Raw genomic sequence first — 25,567 nt, 5'->3', positions numbered from 1 at the left:
GGAAAGGCCCAACCAAATACATTTCAATGACCTACACCTGCCAACACCATAGTAGGGCTTGTGGATCACAGACCGGCCTCTTCAGTCATCTGAAGACCCACAAGTGACCAGATCAATCACCGGGAGAAGAATAATACTCAACCACGAGTGATCACATGATGATGATGATGATAAACCTGATTCTGATATGGGTCTCTATTGTGGACTGAGAGTGAGAAGGGGGCAGGGAGAGGAGAATCATGGTTGGGAAAGGAGGAAGGGAGTGGGGAGGGAGCGGGAGGCACCGGAGAGACATTGTGTAATGATCAATAAACCAATTGTTTGGAATCAAATGACCTTGCCTGGTGTCTCAGGGCTGGGTGTGCCTGGCCTGCACTGCCTCCACTAGCCCCTGGCACACCTGTGTCACACCCCTCCTGCGGTGCTCCACTCCATCCTTACCAGTGCCAACATACTTTGGTTCCACAAGATTTACAGACTTGCTCTCTGCTTCACGTTGACAAACATGAATGAGGCCTCCATTGGTTAGGGTTGACATACGCAAGCCTGGGCAGTACAATATGGAGAGCAAGCTGTTGCCCATGTAGCAAGTTCCCCCTCTCCACACATCTGATGAACCCGAAGGAACAGCAGAGACCAATAGTTTGGTACCAGCAGCATCGCAGGAGTTGCCAGTCAGCATGAACTCAACATAGGACTGCCTTAGGAATTCCTGTTCCAGACTTTTCCCTTGGAGTTTTTTTACTCCTGAAGCCTTCCCAGTGAGTGGTTATAGCCACAAGGCAGCGGAGATTTGAGATCAGCGTTTTCCTTTACCTAGGTGAGCTGCCAACCACGGCTGATGAGCCCCATCTGCCCAAAGTGACAAATGCGCCAGTAACCAGCCTTTGTCCCTTCTCCTGTCAGTAGAAATTGTTCTGCCGGGCTTAGTAGCTAAGCCACACGTGAAGTCCAGGAGCTGGACTTAGTTGTCAGAGGCTATTTGAGGCGCATGCCATTGGGAGCATTTAATAGGTAGTGGCAGCTTATCCCATTACCACCACCCCTTCCCCCCCGACTATAACAACCTTAAGGAACTAAGCTGACAAATATAGTACTCTGCAAAAGTCTTAAGCACCCTAGCTATATATGAAGGGTGATTGATAAGTTCGTGACCTAAGGTACAAGGAGTCAATTTTAGAAAACCTAGCACATTTATTTTTCAACATAGTCTCCTCTTACCTGTACACACTTAGTCCAACAATCGTGGAGCATACGGATCCTTTCTTTATAGAAGTGGTGCACAACAGGGATGATTGATAAGTTCGTGGCCTAAGGTAGAGGAAGATGAGTTATTAACTTCAAACTTTCTGCATTATCGCTCAAAGAGTTGAATTGCATGTGCGTGTAACGAGAGCGTCTTGGACCTCCAGGTGGTCCACAGCAGGGGTGATTGGTAAGTTCGTGACCTAAGGTAGCAGGAGATGAGTTATGCAGCTCTTGTTACGTGCAGTTCAACTCTTTGAGTGAAAATGCAGAAAGTTTGAAATTAATAACTCATCTCCTTCTACCTTAGGCCACGAACCTGTCAATCACCCCTGCTGTGGACCACTTCTGGAGGTCCAAGACACTGACTTCTACAAAGAAGGAATCCATATGCTCCACAACTGCTGAACTAAGTGTGTAAATGTAGGAAAAATAAATGTGCTAGGTTTTCTAAAATTGACTCCTTCTGCCTTAGGCCACGAACTTATCAATCACTCCTTATGTATGTGCCTAAGGGTTTTGCACAGTACTCTACACATAAAGGTTCAACGGGATACGAGCGAAACACAGTCAGATGAAACTAGCTGGGATGGGAATCATAGGCAACATGGACCAGTTGGGCCGCAGGGCCCATTTCTCTGCTGCATAGCCATGACTAATTCATTAGTTCATCCTGTTTACCACAGCTATAAATTGTTAATCAGTGTTAAATTGTGATTGAATCTCAAAGAAGAGTCTGTTGTCTCACCTGTAGGAACTCATTTCAGCTCTTACATGAACAAGTTCAGTCATGCTAACCATGAATAATTCAAATATTCCCACAATTTAAAACATTTCCAGCTATGAGTTTTCCATCTTTTGGAGGACTGAGGATGCCCATGGCTTTCACACTTGTGTGGAACTAGTTAATGTGTGGAACAGCTGAATCATGTAAAGTAGACTGAGATAGATTGCCAGAAGTTCCAGGAGTTTTACAGGCAGCAGTGACTGAGTTAATTTGCTTTGAATCATTACCAGAGAATGAAACAAGCCAGAAAGAGGTCCTAGACTCTCCTTCTATTGGAAACATCCTGTCCACATCCATTCTGTTTACTAAGCCCATCATCCCTACTGGGGCATAGGCTGCCGACAGCAGTTCGCCAGAGACCTCCGCCCTGGGCCAGCCTTTCAATTTGTCCCCAGGTGTAGCCCATTTTCAAATATCCTTCTTCTCCTAGGGTTGAGATCTTTGGAGCTTCTGTTGGTGTTTCTGTAGCCCTGGGTTTTTATGGGATGGGGTTGCTAGCCCCATGCTCAACCCTCCTCCTTTTGCAGCCGGGCTTGGGACCATCCATGGCGGAGTTGCACACTATTTAGATAAGATTCAATATTTGATACATTTCAGTGAGAACCCCCTTATTCTTCTAAACTCCAGTGAGTCCAAACTGCATTGTTCAGGCAATGCCCTGTGTAGATAGGTTTGACAGTGGGCCGGGGGTGGTGTGGTTTTGGGATGTGCCAGTAGTCTATGGAACTGATATGCTTCTACTGTGTTTTCTTGATGTTACAGAGCTTGATAGGATTGATGTGGGGATAATGATAAGCCAGGCTGGGGAGTCTATTTGTTTATTTAGAGAGACAGCATGGTAATAGGCCCTTCTGGACCAACAAGCCCACACTGCCAAATTACACCCATGTGACCAATGAATCTTTGAACCTGAATGTGGGAGGAAACCAGAGCACTTGGAGGAAACACACATAGTCACAGGGAGAACGTACAAATTCCTTACAGGCAGCAGCAGAATTGAACCAAAGTCATTGCTCCTGTAGTAACTATGCTATTGTGCCACCTCTAGAACCAGGGTGTACCATGTTAAAGTAAGGGGTTGCCACTGAACTTACTACCCGAGAAGGCTTTGGAGGCTGTGTCACTGAGTTATACCTGGGGTTCCCAACCTTTTTTTTTAATGCTATGACCCATACCATTAACTGAGAGGCCTGTGGAACCCAGGTTGAGAACCCCTGTTCAAGGCAGTATTTTAGATTTTGAAGAGATGGAATTAATGCAGGAACATGATACTCTAGTAAATCTTGTTCAAGATCTTACCAAATGGCTAGCTCCTGTACTATATTAGCTTGGCACAGTGCATTTCAGTCACTCTTTCAGTTCATAAGGTGGGAATAAACTTTCATTGTGGTTTTTTATTGTCTGTGCCTTTACATTTGAGTCAGTTAATTATTAATTAACTATTGATAATAGACTGTTACAGTAGCATAGCACAACACTTTCTAGCACCAGAGATGAAGCAGTTGGGAGTCATTTGCTGTTGCTGTCTGTGGGAGTTTTTGCGGTCTCCCTGGATCTGCATGGGTTTCATCCAAGTGCTCCGGTTTCCTTCCACATTCCCAAGATGTACTGGTTAGTGAGTTGTGGACATGCTGTGTTGGCACTGGAAGCATGGCAACGCTTGTGGGCTGCTCCCAGCACATCCTCATACTGAGTTGATTGTTGACACAAACGGTGCATTTTGCTGTACGTTGCTGTATATGTCTGTGTGAAATAAAGCTGATCTAATTGCATCTGCAGGACAGCACCAGCTTCAGTGTTACATCTGAACTTGTGTCCACCACTTCCACTGGCAGCTCGTTCCACACTCTCACCATCCTCTGAGTGAAGGAGTTCTCTCTCAGATTTCCCTTAAATATTTCACCTTTCACCCTAAAACTATGACCTCTATTTGTAGACTCACCCAAACTGACGGGAAAAAGCCTGCATGTATTTACCCTGTCTATACCCCTCGTAATTTTGTATACCTCTATCAAATCTCCCCTCATTCTCCTACACTCCAAAGAATAAAGTCCTAACCTGGTCAACCTTTCCCTGTAACTCAGGTCCTCAAGTCCTGGCAACATCCTTGTTAATTTTCTCAGCTCTCCTTCAAGCTTATTGTTATCTTTCCTGCAGGTTGTTAGTTATAATTGTTGTTGTTCTGCTGAACATAGTGGGCATGCTGTGTTGGTGCCGGAGGCACGTGAACACTGGGGCTGCCCCCAGCACATCCTCGGACTGTGTTTGTCATTCATGCAAAACAAAGCATTTCAGTGTATGTTTCAATGTACATGTGGTGGGTTATGCAAACGTAAGGAAATACACAGGTGCTGGAAATTCAAGCAACGCACGTAAAAAATGCTGGTGAACGCAGCAGGCCAGGCAGTCCTGACGAAGGGTCTCGGCCCGAAACGTTGACTGTACCTCTTCCTATAGATGCTGCCTGGCCAGCTGCGTTCACCAGCATTTTTAATGTGTGTTGCTAGGAGCAGAATTAGGCTATTTGACGCATTGAGTCTGCTCTGCCATTCTATTGTGGTTGAATTATCATCCCTCTCAACCCCATTCTCCTGCCTTTGAAACCCTCACTAAACAAGAACCTATCAGCCTGCAGTTTAAATACACCCAGTGAAAGCTAATCTTTAATCTGTATCAGTCATTGCGCTTATCTTTCTCCCCAGGTTCTGGACCCAGAGAAGCACGCGGAAATGTTGGACGCCTTGAGGATTTACCTGCTGCAGTTTGCTACTCTTCTGGTTGAGCACGCCCCTCACCACATACATGACAACAACAAAAATCGCAACAGTAAGCTGAGGAGGCTGATGACGTTTGCCTGGCCTTGCCTGCTCTCCAAAACCTGCGTGGACCCAGCATGCAAGTACAGTGGCCACTTGCTGCTGGCGCACATCATAGCCAAGTTCGCGATTCATAAAAAGATCGTCTTGCAGGTAGACCTTCTGTTGTTAACATATTATTATCACTGATGTATATTGTGAAATCTGTTTTTTTTTTAAATTCACGATTGTTTAATGTCATTTCCAGTACACAAGTGTAAAAGGGAAAAAATAATTGTTACTCCAGTTATGATGCAGCATAAAAAATACAATCAAAGATTCAAAGATTCAAAAAACTTTATTGTCATTCTAACCATACATCAGCTGTGCAGGGCAGAATGAGACAGCGTTCCTCAGGGGCAGTGCAATCATAACAAAACAAACGCAACACTAAATAATAAACATAACAATAAATAGGAAAACACAACAGCCACATGTCAGTTAAATCAAGTTATAAGTGTCCTGTGCAAGTTAAAAGTGTCCAAAGCAGAGTCAGGTGGAGCAGCTATTTAGCAGTCTGACTGCCTGTGGGAGGAAGCTGTTTAGTAGCCTTGTGGTTTTAGTTTTAATGCTCCTGTAACATTTGCCTGATGGCAGAAGAACAAACAGTTCATGGAGAGGGTGTGAGGGGTGTTTAATGATGTACCGTGTCTTCTGGAGGCATCGACTCTGCAAGAGGTCTTGGACAGACGGTAGGGAGACCCCAATAACCTTCTCTGCTCCCCTAACCAACCTCTGCAAGGATAAGAACACAGTATTAATAAAGCAAAGTAAAATGTAAATGCATAAGATAGCTTGTATACATAGATATTGTATATCCATAAAGTTACACTACGCTTACGAGTGTCTCTACGTAAGGTGACACTGACAAGAAATGATGTGGTGCGCATTCAGAGATGCTCTTCTGCACACCACTATTGTAACACACGGTTATTTGACTTACTGTTATCTTTCCTGTCAGCTTGAACCAGTTTGACCATTCTCCTCTGAGGTCTTTCATTGACAAGGCATTTTCACCCACAGAACTGCTGTTTACTGGATGTTTGTTGTTTTTTGCACCATTCTGTAGAGAATGTTGTGCATGAAAATCCCAGGAGATCAGCAGTTTCTGAGATACTCAAACTACCCTGTCTGGTACCAACAATCATTCCACAGTCAAAATCACTTAGATCAAATCAAACTTCTTCCTCGTTCTGATGTTTGGTCTGAATAACAAGTGAACCTCTTGACCATATCTGCATGCTTTTATTTGACCATGAGTTGCTGCCACATGATTGGCTGATTAGAGATTTGCATTAACGAGCAGTTGTGCAGGTGTACTTAACAGTGGCCACCAAGTGTATAAAAGAATTCTGATTTAAGCTCTGACTTTTTCCCCTAAATCAATTGTTTTTGTAATGTTAGTGTTTTCTGTTAACCAGTGTTCAAGATAGCACACAGAAAGTGCTGGAGTAAATCAGCAGGTCAGGCAGCATCCATGTGAGGGGAAGTGAACGGTTGATGTTTATTCCCCTCCATAGATGCTGCTTGATCTGTTGTGTTCCTCCAGCATTTTGTGTCTGTTGCTGAAGATTACCAGCATCTGCCGAATCTCTTGTGTCTTTGAGTAGGAAGGTGATAAGTATGCATATTAAACAGTTTTGCACTTAAGCTACATTAAGCCAAATTGCAGCAACACTCACTTGATACATACGCCCATGGGTGTCAAATCTCACTTCTGGTGCGCCAGTAGTTTATCGAGGAATTGCTTCAGTACTGAGGGGTTGCACAGGTGCTTTCCAATATAAAATCAATGTGTTATATACCTGTTTGTGATTGTATGAAATCTCATTAGAATTGCCTGAAAAGGGTAGGGAATCAGGGGAGTTCTCCATCCTCAGCCAATCCTTCTCAAAGCTCAGCATTTAACCTCTCATCTCTTTCCCACTTGCCAGAAGTTAGCATGAGGGAAAACTGAAATTCATCCTTGCCAATAAAGCGATAGTCATTAAGCTTCAGAACTGTTTAATTTGGCTGTGGAACTCTTTAAAGCCACAAATGGTTTAAGGACATAAATGGTTTCATATTTTTCTGGAGCTACCTTGTTTGTTTTCCATGATGACTCAGACATGCTTATAGAGTGTACCTGAAATCGAAGTGAACAGAATAGAGGGACGTCCATTTAGAACGGAGATGAGGAGGAATTTCTTTAGCCAGGTCATAGTGTATCTGTGGAATCTTGACTTTGAAGGGCAAGTCATTGTATATATTTAGGGCAGAGGTTGATAGGTTCTTGATTAGTCAGGGCATAAAGGGATACAAGAAGAAGGTAGGAGACTGGGACTGAGAGGGAATTAAATGAGCCATGATGAAATGGTGGAGCAGACTCAATGGACCAAATGGCCTAATTCTGCTCCTATACCTTATGGTCTTGTATCAAAGTGCAGCTCTTGTATTCTGTTTTTACTTTGTCCATGTGACAGTCATTTAGTGCTGATGCTTTGGAGTTTTGAGCAGAGCAGTTTGATTATTTGACAGGTCTTGGTATAAGTTTTGTTTTGGTGCTTAGTCTAGGTATGACTGAAATAATAACCTCAATTTATATTGGTATTTGTCACATGTACCAAGATACAGTAAAAAGCTTGACTTGCATACTGTTCATGCAGTTCAGATCATCACACAGTGCATCGAGCTAGAATAAGGTAAAATAATAACAATGATTTTTGCCGTGACTTGAGTACCTTAGTTATAAGGAAAGGTTGAATAGGATAGGACTTTTTTTTCCCCTGGAGTGTAGGAGAATGAGGGAAGATTTGGCACGTTTTCAAAATTATAAGGGGTACAGATAGGGTAAATGCAAGCAGGCTTTATCCACTGAGGAAATCTGCAGATGCTGGAATTTCAAGCAACACACATAAAAGTTGCTGGTGAATGCAGCAGGCCAGGCAGCATCTCTAGGAAGAGGTACAGTCGACAGTTAGCCCCCAGGACTAACGAAGGGTCTCGGCCCGAAATGTCGACTGTACCTCTTCCTAGAGATGCTGCCTGGCCTGCTGCATTCACCCGCAACTTTTATATGTGTTGCTCTATCCACTGAGGTTGGGGTGAGACTGGAACCAGAGGTCATAGGTTAAGGATGAAAGGTAAAATGTTTAAAGGTAACCTGAGGGGAACTTCTTCACTGGAAGGTGGTGAGAGTGTGGAACGAGCTGCCAGCTGAAGAGGTGGATGTAGGTTCGGTTTCAACATATAGGAGAAGTAGGGATAGGTACATGAATGGGAGAGGTATGGAGGGTGTGGGTTGATGGAGTAGGCAGTTTAATAGTTTGGCATGGACTAGATGGAACGATGGGGCTGTTTCTGTGCTGTAGTGTTCTATGACTAATAACTTGCTATGTTCTGTTTAGTTGTGTTCTGAGTTGTTTTGCTGAGCATTGTGAGCATGCTATGATGGTGCCGGAATGCGTGGCGACACTTGCAGGCTACCCCAACACATCCTTAATGCAAACAACACATTTCACTGTGTGTTTCGACGTACTTGTGATAAATAAATCTGAATTTGAATCAAGTCCTTATCCAAACATTGAAATGCTATCAGTGATTGCTTCCACCACTCTCATGTGGGACTTTCCAGGTATTCACCACGCTGGGTGAAAGGTCTCCCTCAGGCCCATTCTAAAGCTCTTACCCCTCCCTCTAAATACTCTGCTAGGTGCTTTGATTGCAGCAGCCATTGTAGCTTGAGGAAGGGTGATGGGTTAACTGTGGGCTAACTGGGTATGAGTTTAAGATGCATCGTCAGGTTATGTGTTCCTTAACTAAGTTTTGAACACAATTCTGCACAGGTGTTCCTCAGTCTGCTAAAAGCCCACGCGATGGAGGCTCGATTGGTGGTCCGACAAGCAATGGCCATTCTGACCCCAGCTGTTCCTGCTCGGATGGAGGATGGCCATCAGATGCTTACTCACTGGACGAGAAAAATCATTGTGGAAGAGGGGTACACGGTCCCTCAGCTGGTCCATATCTTGCATCTGATAGTTCAACATTTCAGGGTAAGTTCCCTACTGTTTCAGTGCTTCAGTTTCCGCCCATGTGCTGAGGACATACCGGTTAGGGTTAGTAACTTGTGGCCATGCTATGTTGGCGGCAGTAGTGGGACAACACTTGCCACTGCCCCCAGCACATCCTCTGACTGCATTAGTCATTGACGCAAATATCACGTTTCGCTGCATGATTCAAGGTTTTGATGTACCTGTGACAAATAAAGCTAGTCTAATGTAAAAGGAGCAAGGTTTTGTACTTCAGGGTGTTTCCTCACCTCGATTACTTACCTCTGTTGCTCTGTTGTCCACTGGCAACAAACGTCAGGTCCTTGGTCTCTGGGTTACTTTCCAAGTCACAAACACTGCCTTAAAACTATATCTTCAATCCTTTATCATAAGTGGATTTAAATCCTGGAATTACCTAACCCACAGCACTGAGGGATTACCTTCATCAGCAGTGGTTGAAGGAGGTGATTCACCACCTACAGGAAGTGCATTCAGGATTGGACAGTGAATTATGGCTTTTCCAAAGATCCAATTGTTTGTATTTGTCATAAACCGATAATTACTGCAGGGAGTTGTCAGCTCTGCTGTTGCTGTTTCATCACTTGACGTCAGGGTGGTAGGGGGCGAACTTGATTAATCTCAGTTTTCCATCTTGCCCAGTTTAACACATACCCAGCCAGATCAACACATACAAAGTGCTGGAGAAACTCAGCAGGGCAGGGAGCATCTATGGAGGGGAATAAACAGTTGACGTTTCGGACTGAGACCTTTCTTTAGGTCTGGAAAGGAAGGGGGCAGAAGCCAGTCCTTATGAAGGGTCTCAGGTTGAAACGTTGACAGTTTATTCACTTCCACTGATGCTGCCTGACTTGCTGAGTTCCTTTAGCATTTTGTGTGTGTTGCTCTGGATTTCTGGGATCTACAGAATCTCTTGTGTTTATTCCAATGAGATCGAGTCTTCCTGTCATTGCTTTACCTTGGTTGCAGACTCTTGGCTGGAAGGAAGAGCTATCTTCCACAGGCATCAGTTACAGCCGGGAGAACGATGAAGTCTCAGTCCAAAATGCCGACTGTCCATTTCCTTCCATAGATGCTTCCTAACCCGCTGAGTTCCTCCTGCATGTTGTGCGTGTTGCTCTTGATTTCCAACATTTGCTCTGGTGGTCGTATGTTGGAGATTATAGCTATTGGATATTTAGGGTCTAGACCTGAAATGCCGATTGCTCATTTCCCTTTATGAGTTCCCCCAGCGTTTTGTCTGTGTGTTGCTCCAATTTTCCAGAATTTGCAGGATGGTCTTAATTGGGAGATACAGCTATTGGAGATACAGTCTTGACGACGGGTCTTGCCCTAAAACGCTGACTGGTTATTTCCCTTCACGAGTATCTCCAGTGTTTTGTGTGTGCTTTGACGTTTATAAAGGTGACAATTGTCTTCTTCAGGTGTATTTCCCGGTCCGGCACCACCTCGTGCAGCACATGGTCAGCGCCATGCAGCGGCTTGGTTTCACACCCAGCGTCACCATCGAACAGCGGAAGCTGGCTGTTGATCTGGCCGAAGTTGTTATTAAGTGGGAGCTGCAACGGATCAAGGACCAGCAGGTGAGAAAGCAGACTTGCCGCCTATATCCTCCAAATCTACTACGCCTTAAATATGCCCTCTGTTATGTGGATCAGTTTTTCACCATCTAGCCTATATACCTACCAAATATTGAGAGGCTTAGATAGAGTGGACCTGGGAAGGACCAGTGGGCACAGCCTCAGAACAGAAGAGATGAGGATGAGAAAATAGATGAGGAATTTCTTTAGCCAGGAGGCGGTGAATCTGTGGAATTCATTACCACAGGTAACTGGAGGATGAGTCATTGAGTATATTTAAAGTGAGGATTAATAGGTTGTAGATTAGTAAGGACGTCAAAGATTATGGGAAGAAGGCAGGAGAATGGGGTTGAGATGGATAACAGATCCACCTTGATGGGCTGGAGGAGATGTGATGGGCCGAATGGACTAATCTCCATGTCTTATGATCTAAATGGCCCCAGTCTAAAAGCAAGACAACTGTTAATTAAAAATTTTAGATTCATGATTTAAAAAATTTTAACACATCAATGCAATGCTTTAAAAAGTGGGAAGAATTGAATTTTTTTTTGTTAGAGCTGTTGATTTAGTTTTGTTTGCCTTGATGCCAAAAGAGTAGTGTTGTTTTCAAAATCACTAGAGTTACTTCTATTTCACTCATTGTTATTCCTGCCAATGTAGGGGTCCATCATTCTGGTTCACCAGTGGGCTTAATCTTATGTCTTGGTACAAAAAGGGAGCTTGCTTAAATTGGTTCCCTTATTTTCCTGTTAGAGTTTCTCACTGGTACTAAATAGGCATTTGATGCTGAACCTGGTCTATTTTTCACAAAATTCTTGTACGACGGGGTCTGATAGCTGTAAAATCTAAATGCTGTCTTTATATGATACGAACTTTGTTTAACTAGTTGGTTTGATCAGCAGTCCTGGAATTGGATGTTGGTTATAATTTAAAACTTTTCTTTATGTCATCACCCTGCATATTCTCACCTCAGACCTGAAGGGTATAAGAGGGTGGCACAATAGTGTAATGGTAACTATAATGCTATTGTAGCACCAGTGACCTAGGTTCAATTCCCGCTGCCATCTGTATGTTCTCCACATGATGGTTTGGGTTTCCTCCCACAGTCCAAAGTAGGTTAATTAGTCACATGGGTGTAACTGGGCAGCAGAGGCTCATTGGGCTGAAAGGGCCTATTACCATGCTGTATCTAAATAGAAGTAAAATAAAATGGAAAAATAGAGTTTATGTTACACTCGCTATGAGTAAAACCAATCAAAGAATTTGGTATGGCACGTCTCATCTGCAGTCCACTGAGTTTCAAAGGGGCACTGGAGTCAAGAAAGGCGCTAGATAAATGTAGCTTGCTTTAATGTGAGACTTGGTTTTGGGATATTAAAATCATTATTCTTGCAACCTCCCACCCTCAATCTGTAGCCTGATGCTGATCCGGATCTGAACGGTGGTGGAGAAGGAACCAGTGCAGCCAATGGTAACGTCAAACGAGGCCTGTCTGTGGATTCTGCTCAGGACATGAAACGTCTCCGAACAAACACGGGAACAGTGAGTACAGTTCAGATGTGAAGTATTGTATTGATTCAGATTCACTGCTTGAATTATTCACTTGTTTCAATTTTTAGAATCAGGTTTCACATCACTGGCATATGCTGTGAAATTTGTTGTTTTGTGGCAGCAGTACAGTGCGATATATAATTATAGTAAACTAATTATAATAAATAATTTTAATTTAAAAATTAAATAAAATAAGTAGCGCAGAAAGAGAAAAAGAAAAAAAATAGTGAAGTAATGCACATGGGTGTATTGTCCGTTCAGAAATCTGATGGCGGAGGGAAGAAGCTTTTACAAGAGAGTATTGGGTGCCTGGAATGCACTGCCTAAGGTGGTGGTAGAGGCAGTAACATTAGCGACTTTTCAGAAATGTTTAGATAGGCACATGAATGTGAGGAAAATGGAAGGATATTAGAACATCAGAATAGTAAAAAATTTTTGATGCGAGCAGGCCCAACAAAGCTTGCCAAATTCTTCTTCACATAGTGTGTTGGAATAACTATTGAGTTCAGATTTAAAAGTCTCTAAGGTACTGTTCTCAACTACTCAACCAGGTAGTTTGTTCCATGTGTCCACAACTCACTGTGTAAAGAAATGCTTCCTGATATTAGTCTGAACTCTCCCTTTAACCAGTCTCCACCTATGGCCCTGTGTCCTTGTTGATGGATTAATTTTGAAATAGCAGCTGGTATCCACTTTACTTATACCCTTATTGATTTTGAACACTTCTACCATGTCTCCTTTCATTCTACGTCTACTTAGGCTAAAAAGATTTAATTATTTAAATCTTTCTTTGTAGCTCACATCCTGTAGATCTGGGATGAGTAATCGCCCTTCTTTGAACTCTCTCCAGTGCCTTCACATCCCTCACAAAATATGGAGACCAAAATTGTACACACTACTCAACTTGTGACCTCACAAGCACATTATACAGCTTAAGGAGAACATCTCTAGACTCCACTGTCTACAATATAGCCCAACTTGCTATTAGCTTTCCCAATCGCTTCTGTGCATTGTCTAGATGTCGATAGTGATGAGTCTACCAGGATGCCCAAATCCTTCTCATACAGTGTACTTTCTACCTCAAAACCTCCATTGCATATTTATATCTAATATTTCTACTTCCCGTATGTAACACTTTATATTTACTTACATTAAATTTCATCTGCCATTTGTCCACCCACATCTGGATTTTGTTTAGATCTAACTGTATTGATTCTGCTGCCTGAATGTTATCAGTCTGTCCCCCTCATTTTGTGTCATCTGCAAACTTTACCAGCTTATTTGTTATGTGCTTATCTAAATCATTAATGTAAATTAAAAACAGTTGCGGCCCCAGACTGATCCCTGCAGAAACCCACTTTTAACATCTTCCAGGTGTGAAAATGATTCTCTCACTTTAACTTGTTTTCTGTTTCTAAGCCAATTCTGCACCCATTCACTCATCTTGCCCTGCGTCCCTACCTGCTGTAATTTGATTATTAACCTCTTGTGAGATACCTTGTCAAAAGTCCAAGTAAATGATATTTACTGCTCTATTGTTATCAAATTTAGTTGCCTCTTTATAGAACTCCAGCATATTAGGAAAACATGATTTCCAAATGCTGGCTTTCGGCTAACATGCCTGTTCTTATCGGTCGCTTTTCCAACTCATTCTTTATTAATGATTCCATTATCTTACCTATGATGCACGTTAGGCTTACTGATTTAGCATTACCAGGGTCAGTGTGGTCACCCTCCTTGTATACTGGCACCACATTAGTCTATTTCCAGTCCTTAGGGATTTCACCAGTCTTCACTGACTTTTGAAAAATTCGTGGAAAATCTGTAGGCTGAAAAGGTTAGCTATTTGATTATTAATTTAGCTGGTTTGACACAGCATTGTGGGCCTCTGCTGTACTCTTCTATGTTCTCTATATGTTCACTAGTCTACTGGGAAATTTTAGATGAGGGAGGCTTTAATCTTGCAGGACGTTTGATGCCATATAACCGCCATTTGCCAATTTTTTTATAATTTTGTGTATTTTAAAAAATAATCTAAGGGACATCCATTTAGGAAGCTATAAGGAGTTGCTATCCAGAAGAATCTAATGATTTAATTGGGATCTCTGAAGAGTGCCAACACTGTTGTTTTTACCAAGCCATCTTGCAGCCTGCTGCGGAGGGGGCAGCATGGTGTCGCATTTGGTATAGCTGCTGTCTGACTGCACCCGGGATCCAAGTTCATGTCCCACCTCCAGTGCTGCTAACGTGGAGTTCGCTGGTTCACTCTCTGACCTTTTCTATCCTGTCCCTTGTCTTTCATGTTGTTTATACAGATCACATCATTACACAGTGCGTTGAGGTAGAATACAGTAAGATAATAACAGAATGTAAAATAAATTGTTAGAGCTACAGTGCAGGCGAACAACAGAGTGTAAGATAATGGGCACAGTCTCAGAATAGATGGACATCCCTTTGGAACAGATGAGGAGGAAGCTCTTTAGGCAGAGGGTAGTGAATCTGTGGAACTCTTTGCCACTGTGGAAATATATCTGTAACCCTGAAGTCTTTATGAATTTATAACTTTTGTAAAATATAATGTGTCAAAATGGAACTTATGTGATCTCAGGGTGCTTTGCTGGTTTGGATGGAGGTTTACAAGCAGTGTGTGTGCACTTTATAGTAGAGGATGTGTTTATGTCAGGGAGTGTTTTGACAGCAGAGAAAAGTGACATGGCTGTCAAGGGGGGAAGAAGTCTCGAAAGATTAGAATAGATTATGAGGACACGCAGTCCCCTTTTATTGTCATTTAGTAATGCATGCATTAAGAAATGATACAATGTTTTTCCAGAATGATATCACGAAAACACATGACAAACCGACTTAAAAACTAACAAAAACTACATAATTATAACATATAGTTACAACAGTGCAAGGCAATACCGTAATTTGATAAGAACAGACCATGGCACAGTAAAAGTCTCAAAGTCTCTCGAAAGTCCCATCATCTCACGCAGACGGTGAACCTCCAGCGCCGCCAACTTGCCGATGCAGCATCCTGGAAGCATCCGACCACAGTCCAACTCCGAGTTCATCTGAAAACTCCGAGCCTCCGACCAGCTCTCCGACACTGAGCACCGAGCACCATCTCTGCCAAGCGCTTCGACCCCGGCCCCGGCAACAGGCAAAGCTGAGGATTTGCGGCTTTTGTCTCCGGAGATTCTCGATCGCACAGTAGCAGCGGCAGCGAAGCGGGCATTTCAGAAGTTACTCCAGATGTTCCTCTGCACTTCTCACGGATGTCTCCATCAAATCCGGATTGTGCACGGCATCCTACTTCACAAATACGATATTCATTTGGGACGGCCGAGTGTGCTGCGTCACGCCGCCATCTTCTCCTCCCTCCTAGATAGGCTGATTAAAGACAAATGCACCCATGCAGATAAGGAAGGATTACAATTATTGGGTGGAACAACCTCAAAGAAATGAAGTTGGTGAATGACTGGACTTTGTAAATGTATACAAGTGGTTTGTTTTGAGCTGCAAGATTGAATCTACCTTCCAATGACTTAATGTATGGAGGTAGACTCTTCCTTGCAAGTAGTAAATGTGCTTATAATTTGATCCACTCTGAATTTGTTGTAGTTTGATACTGTATATTAGGAGACCTAGCTGAATGGTATATGAAATCACATATAGCTGGGGAGGTCAAGTCAATGAGTATATTTAAAGGGGAGGTTGATAGGTTCTAGGTTAGTCAGGTCGTCAAAGGTTATGGAAAGAAGGCAAGTAAATAGGGTTGAGAGGGATAATAAATCGGCCATGATGGAATGGCAGAGCAGACTCATTGGGCAGAATGGCCTAATTCTGCTCCTATGTTTTATGGTCTTACAGTATTATAATGAGCTAGATTGTGGTCAATGGACCTGACATGGAACCACTGGGCCAGGTGAAGGCCACACTTTGGGACTCCAGCCGGTGAAATTGATCATCATCTGAGACTTGGTCTCCTGCCACACAAGTGTGGTAATGCTTGGGGAGCCAGGTGTGGTACACAAGGCAAGTGCACGCCTTCCCTCTGCAGTTGGTCACACCAAGATTAGTTGGAACTTGTGTCTGCTGGATTTGGTTTCAGTGCAGTTAATTCTATATCTCATTGCAAAGAAACCTGAATTTGTGTTTCTTTAATTGATAGGTGTTTGGCCGTAGCCAGTCACTGACCGGAGCTGATCATCTGCTTTCAAAACCCATTGACAAACAGCACACTGATACTGTGGTGAATTTCCTTATCCGGATTGCTTGCCAGGTAAAGGGCACACTTTGTAATGCTAATCTCTGAACTTTGAACTGTCTGATCTGAACTATAGCATTAAAAAATGTTAATTTAGTAAGAGGCTTTCTAATGCCAATCCTATGTCTTTCTTTACTCTCTGGTGTTTATTTGATCAAGATTCTTGTCCCACAGCTTGCTTAATTCATCTGGTGGTAAGCTCATCTCGGACTTCAAGAGTTTCAGTTCAGTTTACCTTCCAGAGATTCAAGTGAGTGATGTAGACTGGCACTGCGTGTAGAGCAAGTGCTTCACTGCCACAGACGAGATGGTCGACTGCGGATATGTCTGCCATGGCCAACTGGAGTTCTCACTTACCAGTCATTTTAAATTCTCTCCCTATTCCCATACTGACCTCCTCCACTGTCATGGTGAGGTCAGTGCAAACTACAGAAAAGGCACCTCGTATTTCTTTGGGTTTTGTTTAACCTGATGACATGACATTGAATTTTCAATTTTCCCTTCCCTGTTTATCCCATTCTCTCTCCCTTCCTGATCTGCCCAGTTCCTCCTCCCCGCCATCACAATCCTCCCCCCATTAGCCTGTTTCTTCCCCCTTTTCCAGTGCCCCATCTGCCCATCACCCACGGGGTCCCCTGCCCCTCACTGTTCTCATCTGCCCTCCCCCTCTGTCACCTGGCTCCAAGCTCCACCTTTCTCTCCTGTCAGATACCACCATCTTCATCCCTTTGTCTCCTCCAGCCTCTGTCACCATTCGCACTCTCCCCTCCTCCATCTGCTATTGCCCCTCCTCAGCTCGATCCATTGTCAGTCCTTGACCCACCTTAGGCCATTCGACCCATTGTGCCTGTTCTGCCTGCTTCCACCCGCCCCACCACTCACCTCTTTAAGCTGGCTATCTCCCCTCTACTCTTTCAGTCCAGGTGAAGAGTCTCAACCTGAACTGTCGACTATCCATTTCCCTCTGCAGATGAGTTCCTCCAGCAGTCTCTTGTTTGCTCTAGATTCTAGCATCTGTGGTTTCCAAAATGTGCAGAGATTTGCCCAGTATATGTATCTGAATCAACATCACCAAAGCAGATGACCTGGTCTTCATTATTATTATGAGGCTATTGGGCAAATTGACTGATGGGTATGCTGTGTTGGCACCAGGATGCGTGGCCATACTTGCAGGCTGCCCCCAACACATTTCACTGTATGTTTTTATAGGCACATGATAAATAATCTTGAATCTTGATGTTAACTACACATGTAAAGCATGTTGGTGATAGAAAGCTTAGGAGCCCAATCCCCAAAAAGGGTTTTATAGCATATAGCAAGCAAGATGCTGGAAATTCAGCAGGTCAGGCAGCATCTGTGGAGGGGAATACACAGCCGAGGTTTTGGACGGAGACCCTACGATGTGTTCCTCCAGGATTTTGTGTATTTATTTCTCTCCATAGGTGCTGCCTTGTTCCCTGACCGGCTGATTTCCTCCACCATTTTGTGTGTTTATTCATCTCCATGGATGCTGCCTTGCTTCCTGTCCTGCTGAGTTCTTTCAGCATATTGTGCGCATTGCCCTGGATTTCCAGCATCTGCAGAATCTCTTGTGTTTGTTGTAGCAAATAATAATTTAATTTACCCGACACTAATAAACCACTGAGTGTGCCTGCTGTCAGATGAACCATTTTTAAAATGCTACGTTAAGCCTCTGCTGCTTGCCTGTTGCCATGAATTAAGGTTGATGGGGATATTGTTTATAAAGTAGTTTCTTCAGTCAGAAAGGAGAGTGAAAATGCCAGATTATCTTCTCAGTCATCCGAGATCATGCTGGGAGTGAGATAACAGTAGTCACAACACTTCATAGCAATTCAATTTGTATGCAGAGTATAAAGCTTTCAGTATAAAGCTTTCCTTATTAATTCCATATCTTTAGAAGGAGGGAGAATTTGTTGCGAGCATTGGTTGTCACTTCTCATTACTTCCAATTGACTTCCAGTTCCTTTCCACAGTGAGACTTCCCTTCAAATGTAGTAGATAGATGCCAAAATTGGATCATTATCCTGCTAACGAATTGTTTTCTCTTCACTCTCTCCACCTGGAGCAGCCTTTCTTTACTGCAGTCCAAACCTCATTTTACGATGGTAACAGGCTCTTACAAATTTAAATACTAAATACCTCAGCTGATGATGGGATATTTAGTAAGGGCGGTGAATCTGTGGTATTCAGTGCCACAGCCGGCTGTGGAGGCTGAGTCATTGGGTATATTTAAAGCAGAGGCTGATAGTTTCTTGATTAGTCAGGGGGTCAAACGTCACGGGGGGGGGGTGGGGGAGGCAGGAGAATGTTGTTGAGAGGAATAATAAATCAGTCATGACGGAATGGCAGTGCAGATTCGATGGGATGAATTGTCCAATTCCAGACCCAAGTCTTATGGTCTTATGATAAGAGGCAGTGATAGATTGGACAGCCAGTGCCTTTTATCCCAAAGTAGAAATGCGTAATTTTAAGATGATTGGAGGAAACTGTCAGGGGGGGAGGGGGGGCTGTCAGAGGTAGGTTTTTTTGCACAGCGACTGATAGGTGCGTGGGACACACTACCAGGGATGGTAGCCGAGGCAGATACATTAGGGACATTTGTATAGGCACGTGGATGAAATAAAAATGGAGGGCTATGTGAGAGGGAAGGGTTGATTCAACTTAGAGGAAGTTAAAAGGTTGGCAAACGTAGTGGGCCAAAGTGCATGTATTATGCTGTACTTTTCAATGTTCTGTGATATTCGTCTCCTGCAAAGAGATGACAAGATAAAGGTGTGAATTGTTAATTGTTTTCCACTCTGTCTGATACATGTGACAATTGAACCCCAGGTGAATGACTCCTCCAACACTGCGGGTTCACCGGGAGAAATGCTGTCCAGGCGATGCGTCAGCCTCCTGAAGATGGCTCTTCGATCTGATATGTGGCCAAAAGCAGAGTTGAAGCTCCAGTGGTTTGACAAGTTACTAATGACAGTGGTATGATTTTGCAAGTAGATTATATTTGTAGAGAGCTACACGTCACACTATATTATTTGCATGCACTTTGCAGGCTGGACACACTTCTTACTAGGTGGCTGCATAGCTGTTGGTGAAATGCTTTGCAGCACTGGCTGTAAGACTGGGGTTTAATTTCTGCTGCTGTCTGTAAGGAGTTTGTACTTTCTCCCCATAACCACGAGGGTTTTCTCCAGATCTCGGGTTTCCTCCCACATTCCAAACACGTACAGGTTAGGGGTAGTAAGTTGTGGGCATGCTATGTTGGCGCTGGAAGTGTGGCCACACTTGTGGGCTGCCCAGCACAACCCTCGCAGAACTATGCATTTCATCGTATGTTTCGATATACACGTGACAAATAAAGCTAATCTTGGAGAAAAATTTTCCTATTTTCACTCTTGAGGGCCGATCCATTGGAAAGAGCGAGGTAGATACAGACTAGGTTCTGATGTGCATTAACTTAAGTTACTGCACAAGTTACCAAACTAAAGAGATTATCTTTGCTGGATATTAAACACTGCAGATAAGTTATCCCGGGTTATTATTTCAAAGAACGTTACTATTGCAGGCTGCTGATGGTTTGGAAATGAGTGGAAATTGATGACAGGGAAAGAGTCTGCTCGGGCTAAGATACGCAGAGCAGTAAAACAGAGGGACAAACAGAGGAGTTATAGCTAGTACATTGGCAATATGTTATCTCTTCACTCACACTGATTTCATGCATTGAGTTTTTGATCTATTTGGGGACAAATCTTTCACCTCATTTTTACAGAACTCAATCCGGCTTTCAGCTTTATTCCAGCCTGTAAGAAGCATTGGCGCAAACCGTAGCCAGAAAGATAAAATAGTTTATCATCATCCTTGCTGGTTGTGATATCTTTCTGCCTTACTGCAGTGTGCATTCTTTATAGAGGGATGTGCCACAAGGTAGCAGTCTGTTCTTTGTCGTTTCTAGCGTGATCTGTAGGAGACCTGTACCTGATGGTAATGTTTTTGTTAGCTTCCACCATTGAAATACTTGTACACACACACATGTGCACACAAAACAGACACTTACATGCACGTATACGCACACTTGTGCGCGCGCGCACAGACACATGTGCCAACACATGGGCTCGTGATAGTGGTGGATGATTGTTGTATTCTCATGGATGTGGCTTACTCACACGGCCTAGAGAGATTTTAAGTTGCAAATTTGTGGGAGGTTTTGTGTTTATGAAGATTTGTGCTCTTGTTTCTGAGGTTTACAGATAATGACCATGAATGCTTAGATTAAAACTAGTAATTTTTTTAAAGAATTGGCAAAACTTTGCTCAGCACACTTTTAAAAAAAACACGAAACGAATTAGATTTGGAGTCATAGAGTTGTTGACACAGGGGAGAAAAACCCTTTGGCTTATATGTATTCATACCAACCAAGATGTATTTCAGGCTAATCCCATATCAGCACTTACCCTTTATCCCTCTAGACCAGGGATTCCCACCCTGCGGTCCATGGACTCCTTGGTTAATGGTAGGGGGTCCATGGCATAAGAAAGGTTGATAACCCCTCCTCTAAGCTCTTGTCATCCATATACCTGTCCACATACTACTTAAATGTATCCAATATATTTGCCTCTGCCATTTCCTCCTGCAGCTGGTTCCATAAATACACCATTTGCAGGCTGAAAAGGATTTGCCTTGCTTTATAGATATTTCACAGAATAACCACTCTGAATTATCACTAACATAACAGATTCAGATTTATTTGTCACACATACAGTACATTGAAACATGCAGTGAACAACCAACACGGTCTGAGAATGTGCTGGGGTAGCCCACAAGTATCCCATTCTGGCGCCAGCATAACATACCCACCATGTTCAGCAGAACAACAGGAGCAGCTGCGGCAACAACAGAACAAAACAAGACAACAATAGCAAAACAAGGCCCTTTCCAAAGATGAGGAGGGATTTTTTTTTAGGCACAGGTTGGTGAAACTGTGGAATTCATTGCCACAGAAGTGGAAGTTGATGGGTTCTTGATTAGTAAGAGTGTCAAAGGTATGGGGAGAAGCCGGAAGAATGGGGTTGACAGGGAAAATACAGTAAGTCAGCTGCAAATTGATAGTGGAGCATACTCGATGAGCTAAATCCTGTTCTTATATACAGAGATATAAAGTGTAAAATACAGACCATTCAAAGTTCAAATTATCTTTATTATCAAAGTATGAATCCTTTTTGCAGGCAGCCACAAAACAAAGAACCACAATGGAATCCATTTAAAAAAAAATCCACACACCAAAGACTGTCAAACACCCAATGTGTGGAAAAAAATGAACAAATCATGCAAACAGTAAAAAAAAGTAAACAAATAACACACAGAACATGAACCACACAGCCCCTGAAAGTAAGTGAAGCTGGTCCAAGAGCCCGATGGCCGCAGGTCACAACCATGGAGTTAGTTCAGCACTGAGGCGAGTGAAGCTGGTCCAGGAGCCCAGTGGTTGCAGGCTACAGCTGTGGAGCCAGGTCAACATTGTCCATCGAGTCCATGCTGACCATCAAACAATCACCTGCACCAATCTTAGAGGAATCTCATTTTCCCACCATTCCATTAATTCCCTCCAGATTTTACTACAGGGCAATTAACCCACCAATCCACACGTCTTTGGGATGTGGGAAGAAACTACAGTACCTGGGGGAATCCCATGTGGTCACAGGGAGAAAGTGCAAACTCCACACAAACAGCACTGGATCATGCTGCTAACGGCACTGCTGATACCCCATGATGTTCTGAGACACAAGCCAAGGGCTGTTCTGATATTTATCTTACTCTAAAGCAACCTGAAGAAAACGATGATGCCTTCAGATTTGCTCCAATTTTTATAATCACAAAAGTCACCCTCTTGATTCCGCTCAACCGTGAAATAAAAGCCATCTACACTGAATTTCCTAGATGGTATTGGTTCAAATTTGAAATTCAAATAGTCCTGCAACGATGATTGCAATAATTGAGAGACGTGCTACGCGCTACAAAAATTACTTACATATAATCAATTTTTATGCAGAATGTGTACTTGCACATAGTTTAGATGAGAGAGGCTTTAATCTTGCAGGACATTTGATGCCATATGATTGCCGTTTGATCAGCTGTAATTGGTGCGTATTTTTAAAAATAATCTAAAGGACATCCATTTTGGAAACTATAGGGAGTTGCTATCCAGAAGAATCTTAATTATTGAATTGGAATCTCTGAAGAGTGCTAGCACTCTTGTTTTTACCAAGCCATCTTGCGGCCTGCTGCAGAAAGGGGTGGCACAGTGGTAAAGCCGTTGTCATACTGCACCGGAGATCGAGGATCACTCCCCACCTCTGCTGGTACCTGTGTGGAGTTTGTTTGTTTGCCCTCTGACCTTATCTTTTGATGCAATCACAATGTAGGCATGCCATCTTGAGGAGATTTGGTACGGCACCAGGGACTATAGCAAATTTCTACAGAGGTACCATGGAGAGCATTCTGATTAGGTGCACTACTGTCTGGTATGGAGGGACCACTGCACAGGATCGGAAAGAGCTGCAGAGCGTTGTAAAGACACTCAGCTGTTCAGATTTACTAGCCTCCCCACCACTGAGGAGATCCTTAAAAGGCAATACCTCAGGAAGGCAGCTTCCATCATTAGGGACCGTCATCACCCAGGACATGCCCTCTTCTCATTACTACCATCGGGGAGGAGGTACAGGAGCCTAAAAACACACATTCAATATTTTAGGAACAGCTTCTTTTCCCCCCACCGTCACATTTCTGAACAGAATGAATCTATGAATGCTACCTCACTATTTTTGCTCTCTTTGCTCTTTCTATAGCTGCTGCTGTTCCAAAACAGCAGATTTCATGACATATGTCTCTGATAATTCTGATTTTGACTGGGTATGTTTCCCCGATTTAGTTTCTCCCACATCCCAAATTTAGTTGGCTAATTGGCCGGAGTGAATTGCTTCCAGTGTGTGGGTGAGGGAGTGGAATCTGGGGCAGTTGATGAGGATGTGGGGCAAATGAACTGAGTTAGTGTAACTGGGTGGTTGGTGCAGACATTGGTGTTGTTACGTACCCCGTAACTGGGTTGCCAAACCAGCAGAAATGGATCACTCAGTTGGAGTCTGGAGTACTAGAATTAAGAAAGTTTTATTAAAGAAATAAGCAACACAGTAATCGAAAGGATAATAAATGCAACAGTTCAGCAATGATAAACACACATGTGCACAGAATTAAGATAACAGCATCAATCAAGCTCTATCGTTGTCTAGGGGTAAATGACCAAATTTCAAAGTGACTCAAAGTTCAGTCAGTTTAGTAGTTCAGTTCGCAGTAATCGTTGCCCTGGCGATGGACAACGTGGGGGAAGAGAGAGAGGGAACAGGAACAACTGATCACTCAGAACGGCTTCACTCACAGACCGGCGAGATGGCTCACAAGCAGCTTTTGGGCGGGTCCTTGGTGATGTCACCTGAGGTCACCGACTGTGACCCCTCCTCCAGATGCGGTCGATCCTCTGCAGTGAACCCGGCACCCAGGCAAGGGCGGACACACACCGGGTTCCCGCTGATCGTACCTTTCCACCCTGGTCGTTGTCTGGTACTTCCCACCGACTCGTGAGAAGCGTACCGCTTCCAGGGTCTTATTACCTCGGGTGGCGTGTGTGTCCTGCCTTAGCGAACCTGTCCCTTTTTATCCCCCTGCTGGGGTATCGCCTGTCCATCACTTCAAACAGTTCAGGGTTCAAAGGGGAAGCCGCTCCAGACAGCTCTCTCTCCCCCGTCCCTTCATTACACATCTCCAGACGCTGCTCCATTGTTCCTTATCTCTCCTTCCCCTGAGGGCAGGTGGCAGACCACTTGTTGATGTCACTGATGCTAACCCAGGCCAGCAAACATCTTAATTTTATGTGTATTCTCGTCACAGTGTAACTGGGTGGTTGGTGCAGACATTAGCGTAAATGGGTGGTTGGTGCAGACATTAGTGTAACTGGGTGGTTAGTGCAGACGCAGTGGGGATGAAGAATCCTCTTTCCATGCTGTATTTCTTCACTGACTAAACAGGCTGCACAGCAGACCTGTGACTCCCAGCATCAAGAACAGAGCAAAACGCTCATTTAAACCCAGCCTGTGGTGCTGCCTATGTGGACTCCGCTCATTCACTCTCCGGATGAACGAGAGAACTCTGCATTTTCAGGAATAAAACAAAACAGACTGTAGGAGAAACTCAGCGGGTCAGGCAGCACCAGTGTTCTGGGTCGGGCCAACATCAAAGTGCAGTCGAGATGAAGGGGCTCAGTGTCTCCCACAGTTCGCTCCTCACTCGGGATTTCCGGCATCTTCTCTCTCTACTCTCCAAGGCAGTGTGGCTAGGTGTAGTTCAAAGAGCATCTTTAAATTTGCTGATGATACAGCCATTGTTGGCACAAGTTCGGATGGAGATGAAAGGGCATATGGGAGCGAGATATGCCAGCTAGTTGAGTGATGTCGCAGCAACATCAGCAATACCAAAGAGCTGATTGTGGACTTCAGGAAGGGTAAAACAAGGGAACATAAACCAATTCTCAGAGCAGGATTAGAAGTGGTGAGAGTGAGCAATTTCAAGTTCCTGGGTGTCAGTATCTCTATGAGGATGTAACCTGAATGCAAGATATTGATACAGCTATAAAGAAGGCAAATCAGTGGCTATATTTCATTAGGAGTTTGAGGAGATTTGGTTTGTGTACTAAAATGCTCAAAAACTGCTACAAATGTACTGTGGAGAGTATTCTGATTGGCTGCATCACTGTCTTGTATGGTGGGGCGGGGGGCGGCTACCGCACAAAATCAAAATAAGTTGCAGAAACTTGTAAAGTTAGTCAGCTCTATCATGGGTACCAGTCTCTGTAATATTCAAGACATTCTCAAAGAGTGGTGCCTCAAAAAAGTGGCGTCCATAGTTAAGGATCTCCACCAGCCAGGGCAAACTCTCTTCACACTGTTACCACGGGGAAGGAGGCACAGAAGCCTGAAGGCACACACTCAGCAGTTCAGGAACAGCTTCTTCCCCTCTACCATCAGATTTCTAAGTAGACACTGAACCCATGAACACTATCTCACTACTTTTTTAAAATTTTCTGTTATTTTGCACTGCTTACAAGGGGTGATTGATGAGTTCGTGGCCTAAGGTAGAAGGAATCAATTTTAGGAAACCTAGCACATTTG

At 43.6% G+C, this 25,567-nt stretch overlaps 1 protein-coding gene across 2 annotated transcripts in view; it reads left to right on the top strand.

Annotated features, from left to right (window-relative positions):
- trrap (transformation/transcription domain-associated protein) overlaps positions 1–25,567 on the top strand; it is a 317,959-nt gene that overhangs the window by 119,252 nt on the left and 173,140 nt on the right. For both annotated transcript variants that reach the window (XM_063059362.1, XM_063059361.1), the window contains exons 38-43: positions 4,735–5,001; positions 8,712–8,918; positions 10,358–10,516; positions 11,930–12,055; positions 16,239–16,349; positions 19,185–19,331. In XM_063059362.1, the coding sequence (XP_062915432.1) occupies positions 4,735–5,001; positions 8,712–8,918; positions 10,358–10,516; positions 11,930–12,055; positions 16,239–16,349; positions 19,185–19,331 (1,017 nt within the window). The remainder of the gene's footprint in view (positions 1–4,734; positions 5,002–8,711; positions 8,919–10,357; positions 10,517–11,929; positions 12,056–16,238; positions 16,350–19,184; positions 19,332–25,567) is intronic.

The sequence above is a fragment of the Mobula hypostoma genome, chromosome 9 (genome assembly GCF_963921235.1).
Source record: "Mobula hypostoma chromosome 9, sMobHyp1.1, whole genome shotgun sequence".
Taxonomy (NCBI): domain Eukaryota; kingdom Metazoa; phylum Chordata; class Chondrichthyes; order Myliobatiformes; family Myliobatidae; genus Mobula; species Mobula hypostoma.
Note: the sequence above shows the minus strand (reverse complement) of the source record. Positions and strands in the feature narration are given on the sequence as shown.